Source organism: Asterias rubens, chromosome 12, assembly GCF_902459465.1.
Source record: "Asterias rubens chromosome 12, eAstRub1.3, whole genome shotgun sequence".
In the NCBI taxonomy this organism is placed as follows: Eukaryota; Metazoa; Echinodermata; class Asteroidea; order Forcipulatida; family Asteriidae; genus Asterias; species Asterias rubens.
The window spans coordinates 2937377-2964909 of NC_047073.1; the positions used below are offsets into that span (position 1 = coordinate 2937377).

The following is a 27533-nucleotide window of genomic DNA, read 5'->3' on the forward strand; positions in this document are numbered from 1 at the left end:
CCTCTATATTTCTGATCATGATTATTGTACAGAGACTATAATTTCTTTTAAAAAGTGACACCAACACAGTTTGGATCATGGTTTCACTTATAGATTTGACATTCTTGTACACCCCTGTGATTAGGAAAACTGTGAATTTTAATTTAAAGATGAAAGTACATTACAGCAGAGTTGATTATTGTTTAAATGCTATCATGTTGAATGAGGCTAAGTCTGAGTACTTACACAATAGATTTCAGTCACTTGTGTAAAAACCTCACTAATATTTTGATCAAATTTTCGTTTTCCCTCCCCGCACTATTGCTTTTAACACCCCCAGTAAATGCCACCCATTGTCGAGATATCAGAGCCGCTCGATGAGACCTTTTTTTTTTCTTGAAGCTCAAGTTACCGATGTTACATTCAAGTTGAATCATGATACCCTTATAGGAAAACAAGGACATCCTCCCATCTGCTTCACTTGTCACCCCAGCAGTAAGTACCCACTCTCCAACCTCGTTGTTCTCTCTCCTTAATCACTAGTGAAGGGTTGAGTAATGCCGCCGCACGCCTCCCCTCCTCTTAATGAGGATCGAACAATTCACAGGGTTTGGAGGAGTAATTCACCCTGGCATTGGGATCACCAGCTTAAAGTACACTCACAGTGTGTCAACTCTGTGTACACCGTTTGTGCAGACTACCCCAAGATAATTGCAAGAGCCCCTTATGGGAAAGACGGAAGATAAGCTGAGCCCCCTGGTTTAGAAGCTACAAATAGTACTATGATTCAACGTCTGCACGGGGGATACCGTACTCCAAAACCCCCCATAATCAAAACACTGACCGTATCGAGTCCGTAAGGATATTTTGGATTTTCAATTGAGTTCTGTTTGTATCCGAGTGTTAATACTACATTGATCCATATCATCAACTTAAGCTTCAGGAACTCATGGTGATTTCCATTCAATGACACAAAAATCAAAAGAAACTTGAAAAACACCTCTACGCTTGTTAATTTCTTAAGACATTGCGTCCCAGTAACTTCCTCAGAAGTTGCGCTATGACTTAAAGAAGAAGACTCATTTCCCAAAAGTCATCTGGAGTATTTGTTTTGGACCTTAAATCAGTCAGTCTTGGTCTGACGCTCTGCAAACTTTGTTCATAATATCAAGATAAGGTCAAAAAGGTGTGTTTTTCTTTCTTTTTTGTCAAACAGGAACTTAAAACCACAATGATTGATTATATACAGCTCTCCAAAAGTCTGCTTCAACACAAAACAACATAATATAATCACATCAAAAGTGTCTATTTTTGACCATATTGGAGTCAGGACTTCAAAATTTTTGGTAATTTACTCAAATATACCTGCCTTTCTTTGCCTCAAAGTTCAAAAGTCACCTCCATAACTGTTCCCCCCCCCCCACAAAAAAAAGCGGAGTACAAATGAAACATCAGACCTCCATTGAAAGAAGCTCTCGATAGCAAAACAACAAGTCCTTGGTTTAAAATAATAATAATAATAATAATAATAATAATGAAAACTTATAAAGCGCACAAATCCACAGAAGTGCTCATGGCGCTAAAATACAAACAATAGCATTAATTAATATACAATAACAACAACACAAATTAAAATGTAAACCTAAGTTGAGAGAAATCTAGAACATGTGGTATAGAATACAATAATACAACTGCAATATTTAAGAAAAAACATCCTAAAAGGTAACAAAAATAACAATAATTAAACCATTGAATCAAATGCCTGTTTGAATAGATGTGTTTTCAGTTGTTTTTTAAATTGGGTCAAAGAAACGGATGATTTTACTAGTGCAGGCAGTATGTTCCATAGACGAGGGGCAGCATGTGAAAAAGATCGGTCTCCCCATGAATGTTTGGAAATGGGCTCAATAAGGAGGCTAGAATTATAAGACCGGAGTTTTCGAGGAGGATTGTATGAGCTGAGAAGATCATCAATATATGCAGGGGCATTACTGGTGAGCGATTTATACACGAAAAGCAAAAGTTTATACTTAATCCTACTGCTTACTGGTAACCAGTGTAATTCTTTTAAAATCGGCGTTTGGACCTGAACCTTGAACCATCCAGCTTTCGGCCAGGCAAAGCAACCAGGAAAAAAAATCAAACCAATACGTTTCTTCAAGACTTAAAAAAAAAAAACCAAGAACGTGACCCCGTTGCACTGTATGACTGGTGTGTCACCATACAAGCGTGACATAAGAGGCCAGCTGATGAGCAACAGTTGGTCACCAGTTAAATCCAGCGTCACTTCTCATACACACATAACATACACAACCAAGGACGAGGCCTGTTGCTGGCATACATGCAGTGGGGTGACTGATAACACACTCTTGGAAATGACAGAACAGGTTCGCTCGGCTTTCCAAATCTCAACATGCTTGCCAGCCATTGTACTTTTTTATTTTCAGAGAGCGATGCCTGTCGTACCTAGTTATCCTAAGGTCTGTAAACAGGCTTGTAGTAGCATCAACAACCCCAAAAAAAAAAACGTTTGGACTTGAGCTAACATTGGTCGAGCCATTAACAGTATAAAAAAAAACTCTATTAATTTTTGAAAGTACTGGATACTCTTCATGAAGGAAAAAATATTGGTAATTACTCAAAATAATTATTAGCATATAACCTTTCTTGGTGACGAGTAATGGGGAGAGGTTGATGGTATAAAACATTGTGAGAATCGGCTCCCTCTGAAGTGCCATAGTTTTCGAGAAAGAAGTAACTTTCCACGAATTTGATTTTGAGACCTCAGATTTAGAACTTGAGGTCTCAAAATCAACCATCTAAACGCACACAACTTCGTGTGGCAAGGGTGTTTTTTTCTTTCATTATTATCTCGAAGTTCGATGACCGATTGAGCTCAAATTTTCACAGTTTTGTTATTTTATGCATATGTTGAGATACACCAATTGTCTTTGACAATTACCAATAGTGTCCATTGCCTTTAAAGTTAATTGTATTGTGGTCCTTTTGGTCACGTTTCCTGTGGAAAATAACTAGAAACACTGATGCTTTGGTCGTATCTGAGTTGGCGGCTGCAGCTACGGCTACGACTTTTGCCAAGGGTGTTGTTAAAGACGTCTATATACTTCAACGCATGATGATGAGACTTTGCAGCCGCCATAACCATTAATTCCGACATGGCCTCACACTGTGCAAAAGAGGGATAGACTATTTGCAAGTACATTGTGAAGTTTAGAGACATTGTTTACGGATGAAATTAGGCACGGCATTTTGTTTTGTTTTTTAAATACACGTGCAATAACAAGCAGTATTAAAACTTGTCTAAATGGCAGTCATTGCTGGTTAGTCTACCTATTTTTTTTTTCCATAAGGAAAAATCTGCAATGGCCCTATAGCAAGATATCTTTCCCATGACATACTCAGTAGTGTGCCAAACTCCATTCTTGTATTATCAAATGCATAATCCAGTCACCTACCTGCCGGATTAGAGGATTAGGATTAAGCATTCACTTGAAAGACCCTTCCAAACCCCCCCCCCCCACCCATCCCTAAAAATCACTAACCAAAAGCATTTTTGCCAAGCTTAATTCCCAGAGGTATTACTATTTTCTTGTGGAAGTACCCATTACAACAGGAAAGTTGCACAACCTTCCAAAAACAAAATCCAGTGTTTGTGCTGGCACCATCACGGTTCTGCACTCTGTCAGCATTCAACAACTTACAAAATATCCTCTTCAATTCATTAACTTTTTCTTACCTCACGAAAGAGACGACCTTTTTGCTTTCTCTGAAAAGCAACATCTACAAGAAACTTACTCCTACGTTTGTCAGAATGTTAATTGGGGCTCAATTGACCACAAAATGAGCGTGGCTAACGCGGTTTAAATCAATCAAGGTCATTATTGAAGATATATTTAATTGATGTTTCCTTAATGCATGGATGTTGGAAAGAGAACGCAAAGGTTGGGTGGATGGCGTAACCAGGAATTCCGAGTGGTGTTCTTGGGGTGGGGTAATAGATGAAGTAGACCTGTTGGAGATGCAGAGGTCGATTTCGATTAAACAATTGGATTCACGGAGTCTGCACAGCGTACGCGGTGATCTGTTCAGTAACATCATAATTTGATTAGCTGGCTCAGCCGCCTTCAGCTTCATGGGAGTTCAGACTAGCCATTATAATTAAAGTTTGTTTGGGTGTTGAATTATCAAACCGTGCTGGACTGTGAAAAGAAAGGGGCTGTCTTATTATCTAGTACAAAATGCAGGACTGAATTTTCATCTTTGAGAGGGCAATGCCATTTTAATTTGGTAAGGGGCACTTCCATTGGAAAATCTCAAAGACTATGAGAAATTTTTGAAGAGGCATCAAGGCCAAGACCAGGGGCATAATTTCAAGCCTTCACATGAGATGAGATGACTGTCCAGTGTAATGAAAGGTTAAAAGCTGTTGCTTGTATCAAAACAATTGCTGTATCTTCCTTCAGAAGATTAAATGACACACTCAGAAGGGTTCCCCCACCCATGTCAGGATTTTTCAAAACTTTGGGGCATTCTGAAAGTAAACTTTGCAAGTTTAGCCACACACTTAATTAAACAAGGCCATTGGTATGTCTTTTTTCACTTGAAGTTTTAAGTGGTCTTATTTGATGTTTTTGTAAATTTGGCCTTTTAAAAAGAAGTAATTTTTGTTTATTCAATTGAATTCAATGCACATTGATATGTTTATTTATTTATTATGTTTATTTATTTTGTAAGGGGGGGGGGAGGTGTATCGGCTGCAATTTATTGCCCCATCATGCTAGAGAGAACCAGCATCTTTCAACTAAAGTATGGATAAATTGCAGGTACACAATTTGCTGTTGACTATCCTAATATTTAGAGTGATGACAGACCAGACAGTGCTCTCACTTAACCTGTAGCAAACTGTTTTCTCTCTGCCCGAAAGTTCTTCTTCGAATTCTAATCAACCCCTGCAGTTCCTTCATTACACCTCTGATGGTGTGTAACAAATTAACCGTCTAGGGACAATTTCACAGACATCATGGAGGCGCTTCACTCTCACCAGCTTCTAAACTGAACATCCTGTCCAATTCCGTCTTCGAATGCACTCTGAACACCGGACAATTCAAAGATGTGTAACCTGTGATAATATGGCCATTGGAGCAAGACACAACTTGGCTCGCTTACCTTTAGAACGAGCTGATGTGTGACTTGGAACAGCTCACTCCTTCCATGAAAACCAAGGAAAACGTTTGTTGTTATGAAATTTGAAGCTTTGCATGGTGTAGATGGGTAACTTATAATAGTATAGAGACTTGCGGGTACAACTATGGGAAAGAAAGAAGTGATGGGTCCGAGAAGAGCTGGTTTGTTCTCTACCTTTCAAACCGGATGATCTGCCCGGCTTCAAGACATTGATGGCTGGCTGGTGTTCAGGATGCTTAGCCAAGCATTCACCTGAAGACGAGCAGAGTATCAGTTTGAAAATGGAACACACTAACTCTTCTCAGAGCCACAACTTTTTGAAAAGAAATCTATCGCATAGTTGTACAGTCTGCAATTTTCTCACTATCATTAGTAATTTTTTTCGTGTTCAACTGGGACTAGGGTAGTATGCAAGCTTGTGATAAAACCATGTTAAAGTTAAAGAATGCGCTGAAACGTTTAGGTTATATGATGTAGTCTTCAGAGTATAGTTGACTTGTACCTTTGGTATGTTGATTGAGTGAGTGGTACAATGTTGAAGCGCAGGAAAGCCTGATTTGCCAAGATAAACATGTTGATAAGACTTACACTCAACGAGGGATATCAGGCAAAAATGATTTACTGTTGCCAAGAAATACCCCGAACCAGAACATGCTGAATGCTTCTTTTCGAGTACTTCACCAATATGTCAATTTACAAGGTAAATTGTGTGTTCCCCTCCAGACACTGGAATTTGCACAGCTTAGGATTAGGTCCAATTTATACAAAGAAATAGGGATTTCCACTAAACTTAGTTTGGATATCTAACGACAAAACCAATGCTCCTCGGGGAACATGCTGTAGTTTTTTTCGTGGGTCTTCTTCTAAATACAGAAACAAAATTACCCAAATAAATTTTCAAATGTGATAAATGTTGGTGACAAGGTTTCAACGAGAGTTTTAACAGAGTCCTGATTCTCAGCTGATCGAAACGTTGAGTTGTTAACCACCGGTTCTTTTCAGAAACAACACTTATTACTCAAAAGAGATTTTCACATAGTGTTACCACAAGCCTCTCTTAAGTGTAATTTTATACCTCCACCATGTAAAGTTTCAAATCCTAGCATTAAATCTTGCGTAAAAATAGTACAAAAACGTTTACCATTGGATTTAATACAATAACATTTACCCAGTTAGATGATAATATTCTGATTCCTAAGTCTTAATGTATATAAAAGCTATTACTGTAAACCATCTTTAACTTCCAAGAAGTTCCACAAATAATTACAAATTTTCTAAGATTTGAAAAACGGTAACAAAAATGGTGCGTTTTTGGCATTAGAACCTGGATTAAGTTTAGTGCCACTTTCTAACAGTTTGAGTGTACATCTACACAGCTTCCTTGAAGCCCTTATGTCGGAGACTCTATGACGCCTAGATGATATCTCATAATTCTTGTTGACATCTCAAGACAAGACTCTTGGGATGGTATGCATGGCGGGATCCCAGGTCCTAGAGGATCCTGAGACTCTATACAAGAAGGGGGGGCAAGCCTTCATTTTGAGAAGGGGAGAGGGGGGGTGGCAATAATACAAGGGGTAGTACTCCCTTTGTAACCCTGGAGTACACCCCTACCGTTCAATCAATCACTTCACACTATTACTTGAGACAACGTCATGAAGTGGGGTAAAGGTTTCATTGTCCCAAGTGTCTACATCCAGGTTTTTGTCTTGGAATTGTGCAGTCACGCTTTATTGTTTACAGGGTTCAAACAAAAGATCATGGTTCACACATGCACAATGTTATCCTTCATCATCATGACAAATCGTCCTTGCTCCTTGTACACATTTAGTTTAACTCATTTTCGTGTAGTCCCGAGCAAGTAAAATAAATTATCCTGTAAACATTTTTAAGTGAGGTAAATGCACATCATCATTATGTTGAAGTCTGTGCAACGCACAGGCATTGCTCAGTGACTACAACGTAGCGAGTTTGTTTCCATTGTTTGGCGTTTTAAGTGGTTTAGTAAGCGTGCTTCATTGATGTACGCGTTTGGACGCGCATACGGTTTGACCTGCTTTAATAGCAAAAAGGGGGTTATTCAATACGGTCTATAGCGACACAGCAATTGAGAAGCATCTCCACCTAGAAACTAGGCAAAAGGGCCCAATTGCATAGAGCTGCTTAAGCACAAAAAGTAGCAAATCAGCTTAACAAAATTATGCTTAACAAAATCAGGTTATCAACCTAAGTACAGCATCACGTATACCATCTGTAAACTGGTATCCGATTCCTGTTTGTTTGTTTGAGTGAAACCTTTACAAACATTTTATAAATACAACATTCTGGGATACAAAAGGTAACAAACTTGATAAAACTTCGACGCATTATTGGTTGCAGAGATCAGACACTACGCCTCAAAAGCAGTTCAGACAGGCTGAATCCAGTCAATTTAGCTTGAATTCTGGCTTCCACCATTTTGAAGAACACAAACCAGTGAAGGCCAGATATGGCAACACCTGATCAATGTGTAGGAGCTCAGTGTGTTATGGTTTATGCTGGTCACAAAAACAACAACAATGCATGTCTGGAAAATTGAGAAAATGAGAAAAGTGTGAGTTCTCACATCCTTATATCTTGATGAGTCTTTACAAGTGTCTATCGTCAGACGATTCAAACAATCAAATTTTCTTCAGTTCGGTGAAAAGGTGACAAAACTGTTTACGTTCTCAGATGACAGGACCTCAAATAAAACATCCTCCAACTGCGCCGAGGGAAATATGAGGAATGACCAAGATTTCTCGCAAGTCATTGTATCCTGGTGTTACACTTCATAATAGCGTGCTTTTGTTAATAGCAATGCCCAAAAGGATATGAGTTATTTTCCTCCACGCAACGTTTGATACGGACCAGTCGCTGTCAAGTTTAAGAGCGTAGTTAGGTTTCTTGTAGGAGCGTTTACCTTACAAGGCAGAAACTTGATAATTTAACATGGTCATGTGATTGGGGTAATTAAATATACTGATTAAAAGTGGAGCACGGTGATTCCATACGGTTCCTCTTTCCCCGTTATGAGAAAAACTAATTGCAAACAAATAAAGCAAAGTAGGAAACGAAAAGAGGAAGAAAGGGTCTGGAAAGCTTGTAGTGATGTGAAACTTTTAGATTCTCTTTTTGTTCCCAACATGGTCCCTTAACCCATATTCCCTTGATACACACTGAGAATACTCTTGTGTATGGCAGAATCAATATCCGGGACAGCCCATAGTTTCAACTTAATCATACAGGATGACTTTCTCTTTGGATTCATTCAAATTCATTCTGATTGGAAAACGACTTCCATTGAAACTTGTTGTGCTAATTCTAAAACCAATTTACAGTGTGTTTGTTGTTGTTAATAGTTTTCTGATTTCCATTGCTATCAAATAATAAACCACATGGGAAACTGACTGGGTACGTTTTAAATGATTTGGAGTTGAACTAAGAAAAATTGACTAGAGCGGGATTTGAACCAACGACCTGTCATGTAGACACACAAATATTTTCCTTGGTAGTACTCGAGTGACATGCTTTTCGTATTTCGTGTAACATCAGGAACAAAGGCCCCAAACTTTTCCCTATGAATCAGGCCCAGCATTCACTCACCATGCATTGCATTGTTTCACTCAAACAAAAGGAACAGGTGGTGGTTAAAACAATGCTGGAATTTTGCCTTTGTGCATGGGTTTATTGTGTTATGCCTGATTCCAGGCCTTTGTCCTGTTGTAAAATACATGGATGAAGAGGCTTCCACCATTGCATTTCATTGTATTTCGGTTCAATTAAGGGAAGTTCGAGCCAACCTAGATTCCAGCTTTGGTTCGGCCGTCGACCCAAGAGGCAGTCGAGTTTCGCAGCCGCGAGTTTTTTCAACCAAGGTGCGCAAAAACAAAATTTTCTCAATATAGAGAAACAACAAAAGCCAATGTTTCAGAATCTCTGTTCCCTTGGCTTTGTCACGTCACACTTTCTTTGTGCCACAGACACTCTCAAAGAAAAACAAATCCCAAAAAATAAAAATAAATCCTGTCAGAGTGGAAGGAAAGAAGTGGAAGATTCCATGACCAGTTGACAGGTGGGAAGGGAAAAAGGAGTTAGTTAGGGTTGCCCCTCAATGCTTACCACTCAAAACATCCTTCAGTGCTTTCAGGAATCTTTCATCAGACTTGGAGCTGCAAGTAACAAACTTGGGCTGCACTTGATGCATCACTGTATGAGGAAAGACACACAACAAGACCTCAATTATCTTGAGTGCAAGACATGATTAAAATAATAACATAGTTTACCCAACGATATGAGACGCTACATGCCCAAAACCGGGCACTTCTGGCCAGAACTTGCTCATCAAATAGTAGGAGCTTAAGATTTTTAGTGGAACATTTCAAGGGTCAACAAGCAAACGGCCAAAGGCAGGAGGGAATTTGCCTCCGTTGCCTCCCATGAAGTACATTTATCAGACCTAAGTAGTGACCTACTCTCTGGGTCAGGTTGGCTCAGTGGTTTCTTTCCATGCCTTTCACCTAGGACCCCGGTTCGAATCCCACCTCAGACTGGAACCATGCATGTTGATAGGATTTACAGTCCCCTACTTGATTGCGTGGGTTTTCCCCCATTGGGATTTTTCTCCCGAATCTTATATACTGATGATTTCTTGTCATTTTATATTCATCCAGTTGATGGTGCTAATATTGTGTTTTCGAAAGTGTAACCAAATAAATAAACAAATAAATCAATAATACAAATCAACTTTACCCCATGAACTTCAATTTCAAAGTAAATTTAATTTACAGGATTTTACAAGATATACAAAATCTTTACTTCACAGAAATTGGAAATCTAGAGGTCTTAGCTTAAGATGACCATGGGTCGATTTTACAAAACTCTTCCTAACTTAGGACTAGTCCTAGGCAATGCTAAGAGATAGGACTAGTCCTAAGTTAGGATGAGTTACTTAAGAACAGTCCTATCTCTTAGCATTGCCTAGGACTAGTCCTAAGTTTGGAAGAGTTTTGTGAAATCGACCCATGTCTTTCTTTCTTTATTTATATCATATATCCATATTTACAACCTTCAAAAAGGTTTAAGGCGTCAAAGAAATGCCGAAATTAGGACCCCAATATCCTGAGAAACCGCAGTGAGAGGTTACGGTATTATAAGGGTGTGGTAACCAGGCTATATTAACCCCAGACATGTTAAGACCCATCCAGGTGATGAACTCTTGTCAACTAGCATTAAGACCACACCCTGATCACAAAGCATCTGATGTAGACATTAACCCATTGATGACAAACACTGTCACTTTACTACACAGGTGGACCATTCAACAATGTTGCACATCTGTGGCCATAATCACATGCCTTTTTATCACATCCACATTGTTATTACGAGTAAGTTGATGTTCTACAAAAGTACTAGACTAGTAATTAATTTGTGTATACTGATTTGTCATCACAAGGAACTGAAGCCTACTTTGTGCTTCCCACGGCACACCAGGGCAAAAAGAAACACTTAGATTTATCTTAAGATATAAGAATAATAAAAAAGAATTTACTAAGGGCCTTATGCAGAGCCTCAAAGTGCTTTAAAAAAACAAAGTTAAAATTCCCTAGTTTCATGACTGTACGGTCGGGAGGGTAAATGTACCTTTGGTAATTACTCCAAAAAGAAATGATCATCAAAACTTACTTGGTAAGAATCACTGTAGCTGTTGAGAATGAATAACATTTTAAGAACTTTCCCTCCAAAGGATTCAAATACACTTCAAACCGAAAAACTTTTCTCAGATAGTGTATTCCAGTTTCGGATCATTTTTCCTGCGCAGACATTACTGCTCCAGAAAAATGTTACCACTCTTTAAACTGAAATTTTCACAGGTTAGTTTTATTGTATTTACAGGATTAAAATAATTCATCAGTTCCACAAAACCAAAGTATACCTTGCCTTCAAAAAAACAAGGCATGAGATTAAAAAAAAAAAACACTAAAATACAAGAAGGAAATGTTTAATTACAAAAGACGCAACAGATTAACGGGCTCTAGGTTACTTCCACATTTAACCTTAGCCAAGATAAAAAAAGACACTGGATACCAAGCTAAAATACCAAGCCTGTGAACATTTGGACTCAATTGGTCATTGAAGTTGCAAGAAAATGATGAAAGAAAAAACACCCGTGTTGTACCATGGATGTAGAAATAGATTGTACAAAATAGGTGCTTTCAGATAGGAATAAAGACTTCTGACCAAAAGTCTTATTTTAGTGAGAAATAACCTCTTGCACAAAAACTACGTTACTTCAGAGGGTCGTTACATGTTTCATATTATCAACAGCTCTCCGTTGCTCGTTAACAAGTAAGGTTTTATGCTAATATACCAAACGTGTACAGTGCCTTTAAGTCTACATTAAAAATATCGGCTGGGAGCCTAATCAGAAAAAGCCTGTACTTACGCACACTTGAAGGAGCCTCAAACCAGCATGGTATAAGAATCCATAAGAGTGTTAGAATTAAAACATGTGACCGGAATATAGAAACCAACGCCTCTTAACTGGAAAATCCTCTACTGAATATGACCAACATGTGAACAGGTTTATCGTTATTATGACAAAATTAGGATGTATCATTGTTTGTAAAACCCTTGGATGATTAACTCTTAACTCGTCTCGTTGTGATAGGGAAAGGGGGAGGGGGGTTTAATAAGACTACAATCATCATGACAAAGAAACATTGTGTCAACCCCTCAGGTATGTAGAGACTGACAACGCAATTGTAAACGCTGAATAAAAACAATGTACATACACTCATTCAGTAATTCCGACATGTGTACTTAGAAGAAGAAACAGATTTCAAGTTAGAAGGGCGCCTAGATGCCCCTTTACATGTATGACACTCCATCATGCAATGACACATCTAGAATCATAGCTATGGAGAGCTGGCATTAGACGCCATACTCTGATGACCGGACTAGACTTGGCTTGGAAACACATCACGCTGTCTTTCTTTGCAACTCAAAAATAATAAAAAGTGCACAACTTTCTGCAGGGAATAACGTTCAGAAGCACACAATCATGGTAAAAGCAGCTACAACACCAATTTACCCTGCAATGGGGTACCTCTAGCTCTACATGTATTAAGGGAACACAAGCAGTTCTTTATACTTTCCAAAAGCCACCAAAACTTTTCCCAATTTAAAGACACTTCAGTTCCTTTTACTGAGCGCAAAATCAAGGTAAAAGCAGATGGCACTAATTTACCTTGCAATGGGGTACCCTTAGCTCTACACGTTTAAGAGAAAACAAGCAGTTCTTTAAATAAATCTTGTCTCCAGTTTTTCTTCAAGTATCTACAATATAGAATAGAATATATTTTACAGGTTGATTGGCAGTTGACACCAAGTGACCGTTCAAACACTAATTCAGTAATTCTAAAATCAGGCTGTCCACAATTGATCCCTTCCTCTTAATAACTCTAATAAAAACCATCCCTTCTTTATCCGTTCAGGTGATTTCACTTTTAAAGAGAAAGTATAGAGTTGCTTTTTTAGGAGGCATACTGTGTATATATCCCAATCTCCTTAATTTTAAAGATACATTCATTCCTGCACTTTTAGTGTGAGCCATGGCCACTTCACATAAACTGGCTCTACTGACTACTAGAAGCCCATAGGAATACTTTCAGCTATTTTTTCTATGAGGATTTGTGTCCATGTTTTTGTGTTTGTTTTTTTTTTCGTCATTCGGCTACCTGTACACTTTAAAGACAGTAGACACTATTGGTAATTGTCAAAGACCAGTCTTCTCACTTGGTGTATCTCAACACATGCATAAAATAACAAACCTGTGAAAATTTGAGCTCAATTGGTCGTCGAAGTTGCGAGATAACTACAAAAGAAAAAAACACCCTTGTCACACAAAATTGCGTGCTTTCGAATGCTTGATTCCGAGAGGTCTCAAAATCAAATTCGTGGAAAATTACTTCCTTCTCGAAAACTACTCCACTTCAGAGGGAGCCGTTTCTCACAATGTTTTATAATATCAACCTCACCCCATTACTTGTTACCAAGAAAAGTTTTATGCTAATTATTTTGAGTAATTACCAATAGTGTCCACTGCCTTTAAACAAAACATATCATAAGTATTTGTTTTCAGGGGGGGGGGTAATTACCAATATCAAGTGCCTTTAAAGTTCCTGGATCCAAGCCTGACAAGATGAACAGATAGACAAACCCTAAGTCAAAGTTTGCTCTAAAAATCTAGTTTTCCTTTCAAACTGCAATTAACAAGGTCATTAATATCACTTTAACCATCACAGACTGATATTAAAGGAAGGAATCCAACACAGTGTATTGTACTTTATGGCAGCACACTAGCACATGTTACAACCGACTTCCAACATCTGTATACTCTAATTAACAAGGTCATTAATATCACTTTAACCATCACAGACTGATATTAAAGGAAGGAATCCAACACAGTGTATTGTACTTTATGGCAGCACACTAGCACATGTTACAACCGACTTCCAACATCTGTATACTCTAATTAACAAGGTCATTAATATCACTTTAACCATCACAGACTGATATTAAAGGAAGGAATCCAACACAGTGTATTGTACTTTATGGCAGCACACTAGCACAGGTTACAACCGACTTCCAACATCTGTATACTCTAATTACTGTTCCTTCCAAGATGGAAATACAACAGTTCCTGCCATTTAGCTTGGAATAAGAGAGTTGTCACTAGCAATTAAGAAGGACCTATCTAAAAATTATAAATAAACTGCAGCTTTAAAGCTATCTTCAATCAAAAAAAGTTGTAATCATAAATTTATTGACTGTGAATAACTTCATTTTTAAATGAAACATTTCCTGATTCCTCAATATGTAGTTTTGAAGAGAGTAGCAGTAATTATTGTTGTTGTTGTACACTAAGGTAAGACTACTGCATAACCGTGAGCGTGCAGATTTAATTGGAAGGAATAACTAAATAATTGGGCCATCCCCCACTTTGGAGAGAGCAGTTCCTCATAGAAGGTAAATAAGTGCCTGAGGCAACTCCCCAATTAAATAAATTGTATTGTTGCACTTGGGGTAGGATGAATGAGCATTTCCAAAACAACTACTTCCACCAATTGTGGCTACTGGAATTGGCCACAATTTAAAGCTTCCAGTTTGGGCAGGAACAATGCTATGTGAACGGTGCGCCGGGCCGGAGGGAATACTGTGTTGTATAACTTAGTAAGCAGGAAGTACATGCAGAAGTACATACTTGCTTTTCAATTTGGTTTATAATTGTATTAGTGGACACACCTGTAGAAGAATATTTCTCATAAAAAAAAGTTCTGGTTTCATTTTCATCCTGATTTTGAGGCCAAAAATATGAATAAAAGTAGTAGAACACATCAACACATTGTTTTGTCAGGTTTTGTTTGCATGTTTGATTGTTGCAATCAAAATAAGGGATGTGCATCTATGTTTATTTTGCAAAACTGTAAAAGCGAACTTGTGACTTCCCTTTAACCATATCTACAGATTCTTGCAAAGTAAAAGGAACAGAAGTAAACACATGCTTTTCTTTCTCTGGAGGCTTGGTAACTTTCAGATTAAAACTAATCAATTTGATACCAGTTCTATACTTTGTGTTTACACCAACAGAGCCATTTTTTAGGAAAACAAAATTAGCAGACTTAATTCATGCAGTGTACATTATGTACGTCACATTTTAAATGTTCTGGGCAATCTTTCATGCTAAGCAAGAATAATGTGTATACTTTAGTGGCTCCAGAGAAAATAGGGCTTAACTGCAACACACGGCTACGCAAAAAGTTATACTTTATTAAATTACATCTTGGTCACAAGTTTTTAGCAAAAGTACACATCTAAATGCTCAATCATAGCCCACGACATGACAAAGGCATTTCCTTTGGAACAAGTGCACATTTCTTTAACAGCAACAATTAGTTTGTGCTGAGCAGCCCTTGGGGTGCAAGGCCCTGTTTACATCTTACATCAGGTAGAAGGGACTTTTCCTCTAAGCGCAAGAAGCAGGTGCAAATAATGAAACTTCCCTGAGTATTAGGGGAGGAAGCAGGCCATTCTCTGCTCTTGAAACACAGGAAAAACTACTTCAAGACGCACGAAAAGGATTGAAAGTACAACACCAGGGTGAACTGCTTTCGAGGTCACACAGAGCCAGTGGGAAAATACCACTTGCAATAATAAGTGAAATGTTATGCACTTTACTTTCTCATTTTTAGCTTTGTAAGAACCAAAACAATGCAAGTGAACATTCGCAATGTTTCAAACTCTACACAAGAACGATATTTGGACAATTGAAAAAGGGAGAATAGTTTGTAATATAATTGTGTACATGACTTGCAAGTGCACACACAAATGTTTTTTAATAGACTTTTGGGGCTATGTAATAAACAATTTGCCGACTTTTCTTAGGCTAAACAAAAACGAAAATCTAATTTAGTTTGGAAGAACATCATGCCTGTTCACCAGTAAATCCTCTCATACTGTGTTGTGGAGGAATAAACAGTTCGAAGAAAATCCTACTTTTTGGGGACATTATAAGGTGAATTTTTTTTGAGAAGGGGAAGGGGGTAGGATGTGGATGTTAAATGCCAATAAAAACAAACTTTCCTGGAGTGCCCACTAAAAATATTAGGGACAATTGACGTCAAAGCGAGATTGATGTGGAAGCAAGATTGACGTCATTTGTCTGGTTTTGCTACATATTTGGGCAAAGTTCAACTCTTGCAAATTGTTCATTTTGCTACATATTTGGGCACAGTTCAACTCTTGCGAATTGTTCGTTTGTGAATTCAAAGTCGCTTCGCATTCACATTTGCAGTAAGTATGAACCCGACTTTACACCAACGAAAAAAACACCCAAATTGGAAGGACTCAAAGGAGTCTTGTTTCTGCACTTGCTAAATCCCTACACTGGATCCGCCCTGTACACTTTTGTTGTTTAATCCTTGAAGGAGAGGCAAGAGCAAAACAACTGTTCCCTTAATCATGTAACGTTAGCTTCTTATATCCACACCTGTTGGTGTTGTACGAGTTCAAGTAGAAGCATCTTTGTGATTAGGGCCATGTAGTAAATGATTGTAACAGGGTCCTCTTAAACCAGCTTATACAGAGGAAATAGAAATTGAAATTTACCCCTAAACCGTACGTTGGACTGTGGGCTAAATAAGATCCCGCTCGGGCCCGGGCAAGGTCTAGTTACGGATATGGCTTATTTATGCCAAGGCACAATGGATTTGTAGGTATTATTAGCAGGGTCGGAAAATAAAGTTTGTTCAGAAAACATTTTCAACATTGATTTTATTTTATTTTATAAGAGATGTTATGTTAAATTTGCATCGGGATAAAGAATTTTAGTTTTGTTCTTTACCCATACACCAATGTGTATTAGCACTGTATACTCAGTACTTTTCTGAGTCCTGTGAAAAAAAATAATAATACAGGCATGTTACTCGGGTGGGATTCCACACCACGACTCTTGCAATTCAAGAGCAGTGTCTTACCAACTTGACTACCGAGGTTGCCCGGTAGCTAGAGGCAGTTCGAATCCTCTGTTTTGGCAGCGGGTACCGCAACGATATAAAAGATATTAAATTTGCACCGGGGATAAAGAATATTAATTTTGGTTTTTTACCCATACACCGATGTGTGTTAGCACTGTATACTCAGCAGTCCTGTGAAAAAATACCTCAGGCATGTTATTTATTTATTTATTTATTTTTTTTTCAAGGGGGGGGGGGGGGACTGCTTTGATGAATGTTTTGAAACCACGGATTAGGCTCTGGTTTGAGCTCTAGCCCACATTTGAAGCCCGGTACCAAACAGCGCATGTTTGAGGTTTAACATGAAAGAGAATTAGCTAAAGCTGAAAATTAAGTTTTTGAGAAGTGACAAACAAACCTTGTATTTAGAGAAACACACAACTTTGTTTAGCCACAAAATCTTAACAAATTTAACAATGTCAGTCTCTCTTGGTGTTTTTAACTTGAAAAACACAAACATGAAAGTGATTCCAAAAGCTACCTTTTTAGTACAGGACCCTTATTATATAGGGAAATAAAAACCATTAATTGAAGTTCAATGAAACTGATTTTATTCTTCCAAAACAGCCTTCCTTCTTTGAAAAAATCTTGATTCAACAATGTCATTACTATTTTGGCTGACACTCGTAAAGTCCTGCAGGGAAATAAAAGCCCTAGACAAACAGTTATACCTGGATGGGATGTGAACCCACTACCTGACCACATAGCAGTTGTTACCACTAGACCACCATGCAAGCCCAGTCACAAGGCCAGTTTGACTAAGTACATGTAATTAACAGTGGGTACAGCTAATACTAAAATAATAAACTGAAGATATTGAAATTTTTGGTTATTAAATAATGCACATATTACTTGGATCTTAGATAGCGCCTCACCACATCCCAGGGGCTTATCAAAGTGCTTGAACTTGTTTTTCAACAGGATGAGCAGAGCTACATTTATGTAGAACCTGATAATGCCTTACAACGGTTTACAAGGTGTTGCGGCACTTTCAAGGCACTTCTGAAAGCCTGCGTGTTTCAGGAGGCCTACCATCAATGATTTGTTTCTTTTCTTCTGTGCCTTAGCGCCTTTGAACAAACCTTTGATAATAGGTGCTATACAATTTTTTTTTATGATCGATTGATTGATTCAGCAGCCACTGCCAGAACACCGGGGCAAACCTCTTCTCATATCAATACGTGTAACAGGGTTGATTGCATTACACAACACACGGGACCAACAGTTTTATGTTGTTTCAACCAAAGGACAAGGCAATAAGTGTCTTGCTTAAGGACACTTGAGTGTTAAGACCAGGACATGAACCCAAACTCTAATGATCAAAACACCAGAGCTGGACTGCTCGGCCACAACACGCCACGCATTTGTTATTGGAGTGAAGATTAAAGACACTGGACACTATTGGTAATTGTCAAAGACCAATCTTCTCACTTGGTGCATCTCAACATATATAATGCATAAAATAACAAACCTTTGAAAATTTGAGCTCAATTGGTCGTCGAAGTTGCGAGATAATAATGAAAGAAAAACACCCTTGGCACACGAAGTTGTGTGCTTTCAGATGGTTGATTTTGAGACCTCAAATTCTAAATCTGAGGTCTCGAAATCAAATTCTTGGAAAATTACTTCTTCCTCGAAAACTATGTCAATTTAGAGGGAGCTGTGTCTCACAATGTTTTATACTATCAACCTCTCCTCATTTCTCGTTACCAAGGAAGGTTTTTATGCTAATAATTATTTTGAGTAATTACCAATAGTTACCACTGCCTTTAAGTCACATTTTCGGAGGAACCAGTTTCAACAGGGCAAAGTTTGTACCTTGCTTGATGAGGGTGAAGGTTTCAGGCTCAGGACTATCTCTCATCATATAAATCTCAGCTGTCTCCCCATCATAATACGCTGCTCCTAGCTGACCACCCTGCCATAGGACACTCAGGTATATCTGCAGTCAAATACGACCAAGAGAAATCCAATTTAATACACACAAAACAGAAGCGTTCCCAAAGCAGTGCAACTAAGAATCAAAAAGCATTGATCAGCATGCCTGTATCTTTACAATCAAATATTAGCATTAGTTGCAATTTTATTGAACAAACAAAAAAGGGGCATGGAAGGCGAAAGTGTTTTAATGGCAACGAAATTAAGAAAAAAAGGGAACATGTGTGGCATGTCTGTATCAATTAATGATAGTGTGTTAATGACACTCCAACTCATGGAAGATCCATATTGGATTGTTTCTGTTCAAACCTGTGTGAGCAAACCAGGCCTATACAAGGGTGTTTTTTCTTCCATTATTATCTCGCAACTTCGACAACCAATTGAGTTCAAATTTCACAGGTTAGTTATGTTGAGCATATGTTGAGATACACCAAGTGAGAAGACTGGTCTTTGACAATTGCCAAAGGTGTCCGGTGTCTTTAAATCAGTGTTGTGAAACAGAACACTGAACTGCAGAAAAACAAAAACAAGGATATTAAAACCATTCACCAGGATATGATTACTTTACAGACTATCAGAACATTCCGTCTACAAAATGTACCATCGTACACAGTCAGTAACTGATATCGGTTTCTTTGAGTTTTCCTGGTGAAAACAAAAGTAATTTGATAGCAATTCAATTTTTTTTTATTTTATTGAAGACAAATCACTTTAATCAAAAAGTGAAACATTTGCAACTGGAAAGTGTGACACACTCATTCATCCACTGTGAAAATGAACAGAAACTTCCCAAAATGGGTTAATTTCACTATAATTTAGCTTTGTTGGAATTTTGAGACACATTTAAAGACATTGGACACTATTAGTAATTGTCGAAGACCAGTATTCTCACTTGGTGTATCTCAACATAATGCACAAAATAACAAACCTGTGAAAATTTGAACTCAATCGGTTGTCCTAGATGCAAGATAAAAATGTAAGAAAAAACACCCTTGTCACACAAAGTTGTGTGCTTTCAGATGCTTGATTTCGGGACCTCAAAATCTAATTCTGAGGTCTCAAAATCAAATTCATGGAAAATTACTTCTTTCTTAAAAACTACGTTATTTCAGAGGGAGCCGTTTCTCACAATTTGTTGAGCTATCAACAGCTCTCCAATGCTTGTTACCAAGTAAGGTTTTATGCTAACAAATATTTTGAGTAATTACCAAGAGTGTCCACTGCCTTTAAGGTAATTACTGGGGATTGGTTAAACTTCTTGATGGTTCAGTGATTTATTACACTGTTTTCCTGATAGATCAAGTTTAAAATAATGTTGTCTTTCATTTGCTCAAAAACGGTTTGCTCAGATCTCACTTTACAGGGAAAAGATATGATGTACAGCTTTCTGCTGTTTATCTAAAGACCAGAGCGCATTCACTTAAAATTAAAGTTTCACATCTCAAAGGTTAGTTTCAATACAAATGGTTTTATGAAACCTTGAGGTTTTAATGAATGTGCATGGTTCCAGAAACATATATTATACCCAGGCCTGGAGAGGCCCTGGACTAAAAGTTAATTTAATATCCAATAGGGTCCCTGGTAAACATAAGTGAGGGTCCCCAGTTGGTCTACGAAAATGAAAGAGAGACAATTCAAAGTCCTGGATTGCAGGGGTTAACACAACTGTGTTGGTGCATGGTAAATATCACTGTGAAATAGAGGTGTTCCAACTAAAACAGAACTGTTTAGGTTGAATCAGTTCTCAATTGATACATTTGTAATGTGGAATTTTACAAACAAATGCGCGAATTTTCTCACGCCTGAAATTATAAATTTCAAGCATACAAGATGAACAAGGGGTTGACTAAAGCCAAAGGCCCTAATGACCAAGGGGCCAACTTAATACAGCTGTTTATGCAGGAAAATTAGCTTAGTGCAGAAAAATATAAATAAGCTTACTTTGCTGAAAATTTAAAGAGGAAACATTGTCTGTGCGAACTAGGTTCCTCCACACCTTCATGCATCATTGTGCTTACACATAAACATGCTAAGCAGTATTTGATTCGTGAAATGAGCCTATTAGTAAGAGGTATCAACTTCCCCCCCCCCCCCCCAAGAAGAAAAAAACAAATTTGAAAAATTGCCATAGTCAATTCTGATATTCCATTGAAGTGCCTTCTCACTCATCAAAAGTGGCTGTCTCCCCTTCAGCTATGAACTGCCAGGTTCGATGGCATGAATACAATGCACAATGACCAGGGACTGGGCGTTGGTTAACATGCACTGTCCTCGAGAGAGACGCTCTGGCCAGCAAGGGAACGCAACGTGTGTCCGCAAGATCACCATCTTGTTTCAGCGATTAAAGAAAGTAGAAGCTCTTACGGGCGGCTGTTAAAAATTGTAGTCAATAATGTGCATTTGTTCAAAGTGCAACGGAGAGAGAAATCTAGTTCCTTGATAATGTTGGCAGTTTTTTTGCCAAACTGTTGGTTTGGATTTAGGCAACAGACTGGATGTATGGTGCAGTGGTAAAGGAACATGTTGCCTTGGATCGGACGAGTTGGTCTATAAAAAGCGTTTGTAACCGTTTGTTGTAAAATGCATATGGTTGGAACGATGTTTAAAAGTAGAATACAATGATCCACACAAGTTTGCCTTGAAATTGCGTGGTTTTCCTTTTACTATGCAAAAAAACACGGTTGGCCATTTATGGGAGTGAAACATTTGACTACCAAATGGTCGACCGTGTTAGTCGACAAGGTAAAAAGAAAACCGTGCAATTTCGAGGCATGTTTGTGTGGATCATTGTATTCTACTTTTACAGCATCTTTCTACCCATATGCATTTGATAACAAACGGCTACAAACGCTTTTCAAAGACAATCTCGACCGATCCAAGGCAATGTGTTCCTTTATGTGCAGATTGGGAGTAGTCTATATAGAGCCTTGCTCCCATCTCAGTTTTTAGACTACTGTTTGTATAAGGTTTGCCAAATGCAGATCATAACCAGCCACTTAAGATACATAAGAGCTTCACTATGCAACTCAGAGGACAAGGGGCATGAATGTACAGATACAACCAAATCAAAAACTCTAAGGTCGACTCTTCATCTTTTTCCCCCTCTTTTTAAATTGTTATTATTGTCATCGCGAGATGAGCCATCGGAAAATGCCAGAAGATTGAAGTTTAGGAAGTCAACGGATTCCCTGCACCCTCATTAGAAACCAAGAGGTTTTGGGAACTAAAGGGCTAAAATTTTCTGTATTTCCTGGACGGCAACTTCAATTCTGTCAAGATACCTTAACACATAGTATATAGCTCAGTGAAAAACTCCTTGCAACAGAAACTTATAAGTGAACACATAATGCCTGCCCTAAAAGATGACACAAATAAAGTACATCACATCCATTTTTACAATTTCTGTGAACTATGGGTGCCATACTTGTACAATAAAATCACATCTTTAAGTTTTGCCCTAACAACGCTCTATCTGCACTTCTGTTACCATACTGCCTGGGCTTTCTACCACTAGGACTAAAACAACAACAGAGGTTCCTTGGTCAGCAGTACATGAAGGACTGGGAGAATGACCCACACCTTAAAACATTTTACGGTAACACCATGTAGGCCACACAAAATCCCTGTGTTGTGGTTTTGAAAATGCACCAGCAATGTAAAAATGCAACGTTTTTATCAGTATACTCTGATCAGGAAAAACAAAACGGTTTTCACCTGTTCCCCGTAAAGTTAAAGAAAAGATAAGCACTTTGCCTCGTGATCACCTCATCCACGTACTGGGATGAAAGTGCTTTTCATTTCCCATCATCATGACTTCAGGACAGTGATTCATTAAGCAACCAAATTAAACACAATGCAAGACGACCTGTCATCAGTCCAACAAGAAGCTTAATGCCTCTGTAATTTCTAATCATTTTTCCTGTTCGCCAAATGGTCTTGTTCCCGAAAAACATATGATTCCAATTGGGGCAGTAGCCTACTTTAACACAGTAGTCAACACAACCTAGGGGCAAACGATGATCTTCTACTGTATGATACGGTTGGTCGCTACAACGCCTCCAAGGCATATTTCATGCTTCGTTTACCTATAATTCTCTGTTCCTTCAGCACATCCCTCTAGTCTGGGGCATTGTGTACCGGAGACAGAACCCTGGAGGAATAAGCGTATTGAGTAATCAAGACAGTTTTTAGAGCGGGTCCACCGCAATGTGTGCGATCAAAAGTGTTTGATGGTCTGCCTTCCATCCCCGCCCCCCTTTTGGAGTTTACTCAACGGTTGAAATAGGTTAATAACTTACTGAAAGTACATCACCTCTGTATCATGATGGAACTTCTTCTGTGATTACTAAACAAACTACATTTGTAAGTCACTGGTGAATGTTTGCCACATTGCACTAGAGTCACAGTTTACTTGGTGTTTTTTCGTTATTGGGGGAGAGCCAACTTTTGGAGGGATTCAAAAGAAAGATATTTTCATCAGTATTTGGTTTGTTGACCATACAAATGGACATAAAGAAGCAAGTGCAGGAGAAGAGAATGGGAAAGGATATCATGAAAAAATCACCATTTGCTTTCGTTTAGATACAAACTGAGGGGTAAATTCGTTCAGAACATCAGCAAATCCAGCCAGATGGTAAAAAACTGGATAAGAAAAGAATGAATCTAAACAGAACAAACAGGAACTCAAAGAAGCACAAAAACTATCATGAACTCACGGTACAGTTGATGGCTGACCTATCAACCCCATGGCCCCATACCATTCCCCTCTCCCCTCCCTCCAAACACACGCCCACAATCCCCTTCCAACAACTTTTATGTCAGTTCACATTAAATTCTCGATCTCATTGTACGATGTTCAAGGCACAAAACGACTACAGGCAATGGGAAGGGGAGGTAGCAAGGTCATTTATGAAACTTGTACAACTTTCAGAATGATGCAAGGTAATATGCCCGGAACTACATAGTAAATGATGAATCCTGCATGAATTCCCTAAAGAAGGTTGCTCTTTCATAGAGCTCTTGACATTCTGTGAAGACACCATGCCAACAGCTTCAGCAATACGATCTAGCTCTCAGTATCCCTCAACCCTACCGACCGCCGCCCGGAGCCAAGTAACCTGCCAGATAGCATCAACTGCCAAAGAGCTGTCTCTCAGTACCCAAATCTCAGTCACACTCCGTCAGTCAGTCACGAAAAAATTTCCAGAGGATACCGTCCACAAAAAGTTTCACTCTAGTGTTTGGGCCCGCCGGCGGTACAGCCTCAAAAGTCCACAGTGATTTGGGTAATGACAGAGTCTTCCATGAGTCACGGCAGTGGGCCAAGGAAGCCAAATCACAAAGTGCAACTCTTTGTGGGAGAATTATAAAAAGACTGCGGTTTGCCGACCATAGATAAAGGAATAAAGCAAAGGAGAGAGAAACTTATCTGGTCTGTAATAGGTCAATGCTCTTCTTGTTGAGCTCTTAAAAAGTCTTGAGCAAAAATAACTGCCTTGAATCAATCCAAAACTATTTTAGTTTGATCAGCAGAGATGAAGAACAAAGACAGGAAAATAACAGATGATTCTAATATATAGCCAGGTTTAGATGTTATGTAGGTTATGAAAACATCTTCTTGTGAACATTCAACAGTATGATTGACTTTCTATCAAATAAGTGGATGGAATATATGCAGGCTGCGGCTGGCTTCATGAACCCAACACTGCAGGCCTGGAATTTCATCTTTGAGAGGGCAAGGCCATTTTCAATTTGCAAAGGGCACTTCCAAGGGAAGATGTTAAAGGTCAAGTGAAACTTTTGAATGGGCACCAAGGCCAAAGTCAGGGGCAACAGAGGCAGTGACCTCCGTGGCCTCTATTTAACTCCATGTTTGGCAGTGATGCTTTGGAAGTAAAACTAGCCAAAGACAACAAAAAAACTCAAACTATGAGACTAAAAATTTACTTCTTAGTAGATCCAAGCCAATAATTTACTTGTTAGGGAATACAAGTGATGCAAATCAACTTCATTCAAAATGAATGAGAACTCATAATAGCCAGTTCAACAGTTTATTAATACCTATGATCACCATTATTAAATCTGTCTGGTAATGTAAACAAGGAGTCCGTAACTACATGGGAGTTCCTTGCACTGTAACATGAAGACCTAGAGATACATGTACCTACAAAAAGAAAATGATGATGAAGAAATGTAAGTTTCAGATGTGAGAGGAGAACCTCAAACTTGGAAAACAAATCAAGAATGGACTAATGTACCCAATTCACATGATGCTCTGGTCAAAGGCACGATTCAACCCGGGTTTACAGAGGTGAACGACAGGAAAGAAACAACTTGAGCCAAACTAACAAAGTGATGGAACTCATCCCACACAACGCATCACTTTATCTTGGGGAATTTCCCCAGATCATCAAACTCTTTTCTTTCTTTTTTCGTACGGGAAATCTTCCGAAATTTTCATAATACAAAAACTAGGCTATAACTTCAATGCATTACTGCACATACACTGTCCTTGCATAAAAACAATGCTATTTTGGCATTACCCATCATTATCAAAATTCAAATTTTGGAGGGGGGGGGGGAGGAACAGAATACAATCATCACAAACTCCTCATTTTGGAGTCACCTGCAAACCCCGCAAGGCAAGATCACATTGTCACATTGCTGGTTTCAGCATGTGAGCCTTCTGACCCTGTCTTGGATTCCAGAAACCCCCTCCACCCCGTCCTTGATCGACAGCCCCATTCACTCACAACTAGATCAACTATTGGATTCTACCCCCCCCCCTCCCCACTCCTTGTCGGACAACCCCCTTCACTCACAACTAGCTGTCAACATCAGGCAAGTTCACGTAGTGCATTGCCCTAACCATGTTCCAACTAATCAATGCCTATATTGTCTATAAGATGGTCCCAGGACGGCCCGATACAGATCAGATCCCTATGATGTTACAAGCAACGGAAGAAGGTTTGACACAACGACTCATCCAATCATTTACAGATCTACAGAAAGGTGGATCATAAGAAAATATTTGATGAGAGATACTTTTTGGGGATGATGTTAACATGTCCTTGACTGTGCACAAACAAGAAAGTGAAATGACTGGTGCTAAGATTCCTGGACGTTGATGATAACGTTGATTAATTTGAATCCATCTTTAAAAATAATGATATGTATTTATTAGGTACTTTTTAACATTGTATCAACCTGCCTCACACTACTACCCACTGTTCATTGAGTCTTAAGTATTCCTGAAACCATCTCAGCTCCTTTGGTGTATGCAGTAGCAACCAAATGAGCGTGTAAGCTGCTTATCAATCACAAGAACAATCTCTATCCTCCCAGGTACTCATTAATAGTAGGATCTTAAAAAGCAATAATGGTTTAGTGTCTTATTTGTTATGACTTTTTTCTCTGATTCACTTATTGTTAGCACTTTGATTTTGTTTACATGAAGTAGAGTTTATTGAAATGCTTCATACTACTACTATGATCACTTTTTGTGGAGGTTGTGGCTCTAACGACCTTTTTGAAAAACCTGAGTCAGGCTGAGGTGAAGATTATTGCTTTGAGGCTGTGCGGGTAGACCAGTGAGCAGATGATTTTAATGCAAAACAGGTTGAAATGTGTGGAAAACACCCAGGATTGGATAAACCTCCAACACGGCAAACAGGATTCTCCATAATCGGTTAAAATTTGAAGGTTTTTTTGCGATGCACTTCTCAAAATATACCAAGAGTTATCGGAACGAGCCAATTTGATCTTGAAATCCCAAGCCTGCATTTATTTCCACATTTTATGAAGAGTAATGAAGAGGACATGTGGAGAACGTGCCAAACTGGACTCCTTCGTGTGAACTTGTTATCCTTGAATGCACAAGGGAGAACCAATTTGGGGTCGTACTGGTAATGAAAGCAAGGGATTATTAAACAGTAAGGTCTGAAGAGATGTTTAGTTGATGAAGAAACTGGTGAGTTAAAGATGGCGCTAACTAACAGAACAAGATCTTAAATCAGATCTTGAAAATCCACATGGAAAATCCATCATATTTTTTAGACACGCAAAAACAAAATGAATTTCTCTTTATAAAACAAACTAAACTAAATTACTAACAACAAGCTGAAATGGGATTCAAACCAGGGCGAATGGCCAAACAAATACCACAATGTCACGACGCGCCAACATAATAAAATCCCCAACAAAGTTTTGTAATGAAGACCACTTGAACCTGTTTTAAAAGCTCTTGTAAAGCTGAATATTTGTTTTCTCTTAAATTTCCATGTTAATGTTTAAGTTTTTAAGAACTAATTTTCTGTACACGTGTCGATTCAGTTTATAACTGCCAAACATGTTTTTTAATTGAATTTAAATAATTACAGTCAAGCTGAGATCCTATGGCACATCCAGAAAAGTGACAAAAAACACAACTCCCGACAATAAGTATTAGAGATGTCACCCGGTCACATCAACACCTCCCTCACATCGTCCGCAGCAACACAATAAATACCTCATCCTCATCAACATGTCACTATTACCCAGCGGATACATCAAAGCCTACAAGAGGGAATTATAACGCACTATTCCAGTATTCAGAAAAAAAAGATGAAGGGAAATGGCAATTTGTCATGTACCATTGTCTGCCCACTACCACAGAAATAATTTGATTCTCTGTAGTGGGATATGGACGGGTCATTGTGTGGTTGACGGGTAGCTGTATGTTTACAATGCAAGCCAACTACATAATAATAACATTAGGAAACTACATGCACCGAGTAGGAAACACACTGGGTGGTGCTCGGATTTGTTATATTAGGCGCT

General features: G+C 38.6%; 1 protein-coding gene across 1 annotated transcript in view; it reads right to left on the bottom strand.

The window, feature by feature from the left end:
* The window catches only part of LOC117298074 (mutS protein homolog 5-like), a 103772-nt gene that overhangs the window by 47561 nt on the left and 28678 nt on the right, over window positions 1–27533 (bottom strand). Inside the window, exons 6-7 of the mRNA XM_033781308.1 lie at window positions 18597–18720; window positions 9325–9411 (exon numbers count right to left, since the gene is read on the bottom strand). Of these exons, the coding sequence (XP_033637199.1) occupies window positions 9325–9411; window positions 18597–18720 (211 nt within the window). The remainder of the gene's footprint in view (window positions 1–9324; window positions 9412–18596; window positions 18721–27533) is intronic.